Source organism: Gossypium hirsutum, chromosome D08 (assembly GCF_007990345.1).
Source record: "Gossypium hirsutum isolate 1008001.06 chromosome D08, Gossypium_hirsutum_v2.1, whole genome shotgun sequence".
Taxonomy (NCBI): domain Eukaryota; kingdom Viridiplantae; phylum Streptophyta; class Magnoliopsida; order Malvales; family Malvaceae; genus Gossypium; species Gossypium hirsutum.
In genome coordinates this window covers 46,821,593-46,829,676 of record NC_053444.1, presented here as the reverse complement: position 1 = coordinate 46,829,676, position 8,084 = coordinate 46,821,593, and the positions used below count along the sequence as shown (strand labels likewise).

The 8,084-nt window shown below is 33.8% G+C and overlaps 1 protein-coding gene across 4 annotated transcripts; it reads right to left on the bottom strand.

Moving 5' to 3' along the window:
- Nucleotides 1-846: 846 nt before the first annotated feature.
- LOC107910903 (peroxisome biogenesis protein 3-2) lies at nt 847-4,801 on the bottom strand. 4 transcript variants are annotated; one of them, XM_041098205.1, is made up of 7 exons: nt 4,393-4,801; nt 4,179-4,285; nt 3,736-3,897; nt 3,449-3,648; nt 3,216-3,346; nt 1,137-1,189; nt 847-1,036 (listed from the first exon to the last, which is right to left on the bottom strand). In XM_041098205.1, exons 2-7 carry the CDS (start codon nt 4,190-4,192, stop codon nt 943-945), a joined length of 654 nt encoding a protein of 217 aa, XP_040954139.1. In that variant the 5' UTR covers nt 4,193-4,285; nt 4,393-4,801; the 3' UTR covers nt 847-942. The 4 variants fall into 4 exon arrangements, with proteins under 4 accessions (XP_040954139.1, XP_040954140.1, XP_040954141.1 ...); XM_041098206.1 differs by having other exon boundaries at nt 4,179-4,241; XM_041098207.1 differs by having other exon boundaries at nt 4,401-4,801.
- Between the last annotated feature and the right edge of the window lie 3,283 nt (nt 4,802-8,084).

The window sequence follows — 8,084 nt, the reverse complement described above, 5'->3', positions numbered from 1 at the left end:
TCGGATAACCTTGAATTTAGGCCATTACAGACTAAATTGCAAGGAATGTAAAACTAAAGAGGCTATGTAATGCCTTCCACCCGACCTGATTGATCGGATCCGAGTATTGGGTGTTACTTCTTAAAATAGATGTAACCTAGACTTTTTCCACCCGCCTATGTAACTATGCTAAAAATCTCTAATATAATTTCTTTAATCTTTTTTTCCTGAAATACCTCGTGTATATTATTGAAATTACTCTATGTGAAACGTGTGTTCGTCTTTACATTCTGTAGAATACAACTATCGTTTTCACCTTAATATTGTCAAGTATACAAACAAGGTACTACCACTACACCAAGACAGGCTTTTAGCAGCGTTTTTTTAAGAAAGCGCCGCTAAAAGTATTTGCGGTGCTTTCACTAGCGCCGCAAAAAATGCCGCTATTGACAACGCCGCTAACTTTTGCGGCGTTTATGATTGAAACGCCGCTAAAGAACATGATCTTTAACGGCATTTTACCCACAAACGCCGCTAAAGAACATGATCTTTAGCGGCGCTTTACCCACAAACGCTGCTAAAAAACATGATCTTTAGCGGCGCTTTACCAACAAACACCGCTAAAGAACATGATCTTTAGCGGCGCTTTAGCCACAAACGCCACTAAAGATCATGTTCTTTAGCGACGCTTTCTCTACAAACGCCGCTAAAGAACATGACCTTTAGCGGCGTTTTTGGTAAAAGCGCCGCTAAAGGTCATAAAAAATAAAAAAAAATAAAATATTATAAAAACACCACAAATCCAATTTAGAAATGTATAATTTAATTTGAAGACATATTAAAATGGAAATTCATGAACAAGATGTATAAAGAATTGTGATCGAGGTACGTTGATACCAATAGCATGATCAAAGAACTTAATCACGTAAGGAAAACACATGGTTAGACATATATTTTTACATTTTAATACATCATAACCATAATTGGTACAATTTTATACCCTAATTGCTGCACCAGTTGCAATTTCCAGTTGAGGAACCTTGATTCCATTGACCTCCTGCAGCCAATTTTATAGTTTAAAAATTAGAAATCCACCAGAGACGACATGGTACTAAGCCAAACTGACAGTTCTAACATGTTAAGGCAATATGACTTACAAATTGTTTGTATTGAATATTTTTAACTTTTCTATAGACTTGAACTCATTGACCTGTTACAAAGAGAGAATCATGTCAGCCTCAACCATAAAGTTTAATTATGCCCCCAATCCAACTTCGCAAACCAAGTAATTGGTTAAGGCAATATGACACCTCGATTATAATTGGTTTTCCATCTTTCATTGCATTTTTTTGCAATCTGTTAAAAGTAAGGGAGGTCACGCAAACCAACTTCACAGATGAGCTTTCTATTAAGGACAATCTACTTTTTCTAAGACACATGGACTGTGAGCGATAATAAAAATAAAGAAAATAATAACAATAAACATCTAAATCAAATGCATTATTCAATTTAAGGTAGTGCCTTTGCATCTACCTTTACCTGAAAAAGCAAGTGATGATTCCATATACTAATTTACTATATAACTAATTTAAACCTATAAGACATTAGGCAAGTTCATCCCACAAACAAATTATTTATCATCACCATAGAACTGTTTTTATTTAAAATAGTCTACAGAATCTAAATAAGAAACTGCACATTTATCATCCCACAAACAAATTATTTATCATCAGCATAGAACTAACAGTAACTTAAATTCCACTTCATTTCTTAACTAATTAGTAACAACAGAATCATAATAATAATAATAAAACTAGTGTACCTCACTAGAAAAGAAAAGGTGATCCAAAAATGAGTGTATTGATGGTCCTTGTCTGTGCTACCCAACAGGGTGGCCAACCGATAACTCCTCCATTTGTAGGACCCCACACTCTTTCAATGGAAACCCTTTTGGAGAAAGTAAGTGTTATCCAAAACTTCTGTAAGGGAGAGTTTAAGTATGCAACTCAAGAGAAACTCAATGAAGAGTTGACGCCTACTTATAAAAGTTTAACAGCTTGGGATCAACTATGATTTTGTTACATTTGTTACGATTTTCCTTTCTTCACCAAATATTTTACTGATTTCATAATCTCTTAAAATTTGACTTACATATATAATTTTTTTATACAGACTCACATAGATAACTAATCTTTAAATTATATAACATTTTCCAATTTTTCACTTACAGAAAGAGAGCAATAGTTTGGCCAGAAAGAAATTCTAAAAATATAGTTGTCTATTACATGCTAAAATAGCCAAAAACAAATCATGACGATTTCCATGTTCCCCTTTCCTTTTATTTTATCTTCTTCCAGTTTAAGGCTAACTCATTTATCAAATCATTTTGCCACATATATTCTAATCTAATTTTAGTAATGACACAACATAGCATCAGTTTTGTGTAGGAGCTACTCAAGTAAGAAAAAAAATGGCACCACCGCTAATTGTATTGACATGCACGTAACAGTTCAAAAACATACCAACCAACACATTCAGGTGGCTATAAAAAATTCTGGACATGCCTTTATAAATCATTTAACTATTTAAACTAGCTGCTTAAAAATTAATGCACCTTACAAGAAAACAAATTGTAACATAAAAGTTTTCAAGGTCATTGATTCCATGTGAACCATCTTAATAATGTTTGATATGCCTTCACTATTGACTAAATCAAAACAAATATTCAAGAAGGGTTAGCCAAGAATCAACTAACCCCTTCATTTCGGTAGCTTGCAATGTTTCCCAATAATATGGTGGTATCAGTCAGGTTAAAAAGGCACCTAAATTTACTTTTGTTCTTCCAAAGCCCTGAACCCCCATTTTTTCTTTCTAAATTCAGGCAACATTTGACTACATGATTTGCATATCCCACAATTATTTTGCATCAAGTAACACCTTCATCCTATAAGCAAAATTCATGTATTATTCTACCTCAATAAACTAGCTGAATGAAAAAGAAAAGTCATTACAAAGGTCCTCTGTTATTGACAATAGAGGCAACTAAAATGGAATCTGGTGGATATGCCAACTGTCACTAGAAGAGGGAAATGGCGACTAAAATAATACTCTTTAGAAATTTCACCATATAGAGAGGTAAAAGCTAAGTTGACATGGTTCCACAATCAATTCTAATTAACAACAGATGAATCAGACATATTTATCAGTCATTACAGATAAAAATGTAGAGCGCTTACAAGTAAATAAGAGCTTCCAAGACCACGTGCAATATCAATATACAAATATCTTCCTAGAATGTTGACTTGAACTCTAATATATAAGCTAAGAATGGTTACTGCCCATATTGACACCACCATTCTTGTAAAACCTGAAAAAAAAGTATCAATTATGAATGATTAGATTCAGCAGCATGCCATAAGAACTTGCAATTTATAAATCCAGAGAAAACAAAAGGCAACAACTTTCATACTCAAAATTTTGAGACTGTCCCATAATTCAAGTTTCTCTAAAGAAGACAAACTGTTGGGCTGATCCTTCTCTTTCACTAGTCTCTCCATAAGATGTGAAAGGTTCAAATATTCAGCTATCCGGCAACTTAAATGGGGCATTGCATGAGGTAATGTTGTTGTATCAGCAATTCTTTGAATGTTCTCAAAATGGAGTTGCATTCTATCAACGTAATGAAAACCAGAAACTATAAGAACAAAAACGGAGAATTTTTCCATAAAAGATCATAACAGTTTTGATCAGTCTTACTGAGCTTTAATGAATTCATCGTTTTCCCGTTCGTTTGCCAGTTGCCTTTCCAAATCAGTAAGCCTACGTTTGTGAGCATCATATAGTTTATACAACAAATACCCACTTCCTAAAACACCTGCTGTAACCAAAACCTTCCTCCTATGCCTTCTCCAAAGATCCCTATATGCAACAAGATAAAAAAAAGGACTAATTTATCAACAAACTATTGAAAAAACACTAAAAGAAAATCTCGAAGACCCAATATTAAAACTGAAGCAGAGCAAAGTATAAACTAGTAATTAAATGACAACAACAGAAAATTAGCAATCAACGTATACGATGCATAATATTAACGAATGCAACTTAGTCAAAAAAAATGTAATTAAAGCACAAAACAAGCTACGTAGCAGAAAACCCAGAGATAAAATCCAAATAAACAAATAATAGGGGAAAAAACTGACCTTAAATAAAGCATATTTGCTACTATTGGCTATCGAAGCGAAACATCCATTTGGAGTAAGCAACTATGGAAGAGGAAAAAATCAAAAAAGAGAAAACAAACCCTACCCTGTATTTTAAGATAAACAAGGGTAATCTTTTCCAGCACCTGATGGTATGCGAAATTGGAACTAAATTCAAATATTGGAGAAAATAAAATGCGAAAGTGAAAATTACCGAAGTACTTGAATATTTTTCAGCACTCTGAAGGGATCAGAAATTCAAAGGAAAAGATTTGAAAAATGGCGTTTGAAAAAAAAATACAAATATAAAAAGACTGTTGAAATTTTCGTTGGAGTTGTTTTCAAGATGGCAAATATAAACTACATGGAATATGAACAAATAAAATGTCAAAATGGAAATTAGCAAGGTCGGATGAATGGCCTGGGAAATCAGCAAACTTGTAGGAGGAAACGACCATGAGTGATTGAGAGTCGGATGAATGGGGTGGATGCGGATCTGAAGTGGGAATGGGATCAGCAACCGTGGTGGTAGAGAAGCACATGGACAGTGTCATCCTCTGAGGGTGAAAGGAAGCACAAAAACCAGAGAGAGGAAATGGTGCGATTTTTTAAATGGGAAGATTAAGGATTTCAGGGGGGAATTTTGGGGTAAATGGCGCGATTTTTTAAAATGCAATAAATGTTTGTGGCGTTTTTCATCAAAACGCCGGTAATATCTACCTTTTGCGACGTTTTTTATAAAAACGCCACTAATAAATCTCTATCCAAACGGTGCCATTTTTTTAAAGTAAAATTATTTTTGTGGCGTTTTTTATAAAAACACCGTTATTGCTTACCTTTAGCGGCGTTTTTTTTGCAAATTTTTTTCATTTTGAACAAAACGACGCTGTTTTGCTATTCTAAATTTTTTTTTATTTTTTTTATAAATTGATTTGTTTTTTGCGGTGTTTTTTATAAAAACGCCGCTATTGCTTATCTTTTGCGGCGTTTTTCATAAAAATGCCGCAAAATATTATTTCATTTTGAGCAAAATGACGCCGTTTTCCTATGCTAAAAATTTTTTATTTTGTTTTTTATAAATTGATTTTTTATAAAATAAAATAAAAAGTACTCTCAAAATAAATATTGTATATTTTAATAAGAAAACAAATGATAAAATAGTTGTAATTAATTATTAAGTTAGAATTATCTAAATTAAATAATTACCTATATATCCATATCATTTTTATTTTTGTATTTTTTTCTTATAATTTGGTCCTCTCCAAAATAAATAATTATACATAAATATCCATGGGCAATTTACCAAAAAAAGCCATTTTTTTCAAAATTTACCGAAATGGGCCAATTTTTTGATTATTTACCGAAATGGGCCATTTTCCGCGAAATCGCGTCCACGTCAGCGTGACGTCAGGGTACGTGTCAGGACATCGCGTCCACGTCAGCGCGATTTTGCTTACGTGGACACAAATCGCGCCTACGAGGACGCGATTTGCTGACGTGGATGAACAATTTATGTTTTTAAGCTTGGAAAACTTTGAAAGGCCATAACTTTTCGCTCGGTTGTCCGATTGAGATGATTTTTTTTATTTCGAATAAATTTTCGAGATCTACACGCTGACAAACCGCCAAAGGCGGTTTGTTGCACTTTTTGTCGAAAAAGATCCTTTTTTGCCCCTAAATTTTGATTTTTTCGGTTTAAAATTGAATTTTGAAACATTCAAATCATTATTTTCCTTATTTATTTGAAGTAAACACCGGATATTTTTTTATAGAATTGTCTTATATCATCCTGTTATAGGTATAAGTCAGCTCATTCCACTTTTTAAAAGTTCCCTAAAATTTTCCATTTTATTCAATTTAGTCCCTAAAACCTAAATAGTCATATTTTCAAATCTAAGCTTCGTTTTTCAATTCAAATTCAATTTCATCCTTCCATAACATTCAAATATTCTTAAATACAAAAATTTCATGCTAATTTTGAAATAATTACACTTTAGTCCCTATACTTGTAACTAACAAATTATACTTTACAAATTAGTCCCTATTCATCTCTAAGCAGTTTGTCAGCGCATAGATCTCGAAAAGTTATTTGAAATAAAAAAAATCGTCTCAATCGGACAACCGAGCCAAAAGTTATGGCCTTTCAAAGTTTTTCAAGCTAAAAAACATAAACTGTTCATGCCACGTCAGCAAACCGCGTCCTTTAGGGCGCGATTTCCGTCCATGTCAGTAAGTCGCGCTGATGTGGACGCGATTTCCTGGCGCGTACCTTGACTATACTCATAATTTCAATATATTTGATTTATTATTATCTATTTTACAATTATATAAGAACATATTTAAAATATAAATTAAAAAATAATTAATCTAAACTCAAAACCTTAACTCGACCCCTGAATCCCTAAACCTTAAATCCCTAACTCTTAACCCCTAACATCTAACCCCTAACCCCTAAACCTAATTAAATCCCAACCCTTAAACCATAATACCTAATTCATAATCCCTAAATCCATACTCCCTAAACCTTAAAATATGAACTCCTAAACTGGCTTTAAATCTTAAATTAATAATATACCCTAAACTAAAAACCCTAAACAAATTTATTATTATCTCTTTTACAATTATATAAGAACATATTTAAAATATAAATTAAAAAATAATTAATCTAAACCTTAAATCCCAATCCCTAATCCATAATCCCTAAACCCATACTCCTTGAACCTTAAAATATGAACTCCTAAACCGACCTTAAATATTAAATAAATCATATACCCTAAACCAAAAACCCTAAACAAATTTATTATTATCTCTTTTACAATTATTTTAAATAATAATATTTTAAATTTTCCATGCGTTTTATTTCAAATTATTTCTACATGTCATTATTTTTTTCTGAAAATTTTAAATATTCAATTAGAAATAAATTGAATTTTATTTAATATGAATAAACCAATTAAGATAAATTATTTTTAGCGGTGATTTTCCAAAAACGCCGCTAAATCCCCGAAAGCTCAGAAAACGGTGTCGTTGGACTTAGGTTTTTTTGCGGCGCTTTGTCAAAAACGCCGCTAAAGCCCTGAGCATTAGCAGCGCTTTCTTAAAAACGCCGCTAAATCCTCGAAAGCTCAGAAAACGGCGTCGTTGGACTTAGGTTTTTTTGCGGCGCTTTCCCAAAAACGCCGCTAAAGCCCTGAGCATTAGCGGCGCTTTCTTAAAAACGCCGCTAAATCCCGAAAAGCTCGGGAAAACGGCGTCGTTGAGCTTAGGTTTTTTGCGGCGCTTTGTCAAAAATGCCGCTAAATCCCCGACAGCTCAGAAAACGGCGTCGTTGGGCTTAGGTTTTTTTGCGGCGCTTTTCCAAAAACGCAGCTAAAGCCCTGAGCAATAGTGGCGCTTTCTTAAAAACGCCGCTATATCCCCGAAAGCTCAAAAAACACCGTTTTAGGCTTAGGTTTTTTTGCGGCGCTTTCCGAAAAACGTAGCTAAAGCCCTGAGCATTAGCGGCGTTACCCAAAAGCTCGGGAAACGACGTCGTTTCGTTTAGGTTTTTTGCGGCGCTTTCTTAGAAACGCCGCTAAATCCCCGAAAGCTCGGGAAACGACGTCGTTTCGCTTAGGTTTTTTGTGGCGCTTTCTCAAAAACGCCGCTAATGCTTATTTTCAGTGGCATTTTCCGTAATGCGCCGCTAATGATCGATCTTTAGCGGCGTTTTTTATCCAAACGCTGCTAAAAATGCCGCTAAAAGCCTGTTTTGGTGTAGTGTACAACTTATGCGCAGAGTTCAACTTCACCCAATGGCTTTATGTTTAATTTAGTCGATTTCATATAATCCAAAAGCTTTTCATATAGCTTTCTCTTCATGCTTTCCTGTTTCTTTCATTCTTCCTCTATATGGATATTAGCACG

What these genes read in the sequence shown, in the direction of transcription:
- LOC107910903 (XM_041098205.1), bottom strand. An exon ending in TTGGAAGCTCTTATTTACTT is followed by an intron (nt 1,190 to 3,215) that starts GTAAGCGCTCTA and finishes TCTTTGTAACAG; the next exon opens with GTCAATGAGTTCAAGTCTAT. An exon ending in ATATTCAATACAAACAATTT is followed by an intron (nt 1,037 to 1,136) that starts GTAAGTCATATT and finishes AATTGGCTGCAG; the next exon opens with GAGGTCAATGGAATCAAGGT.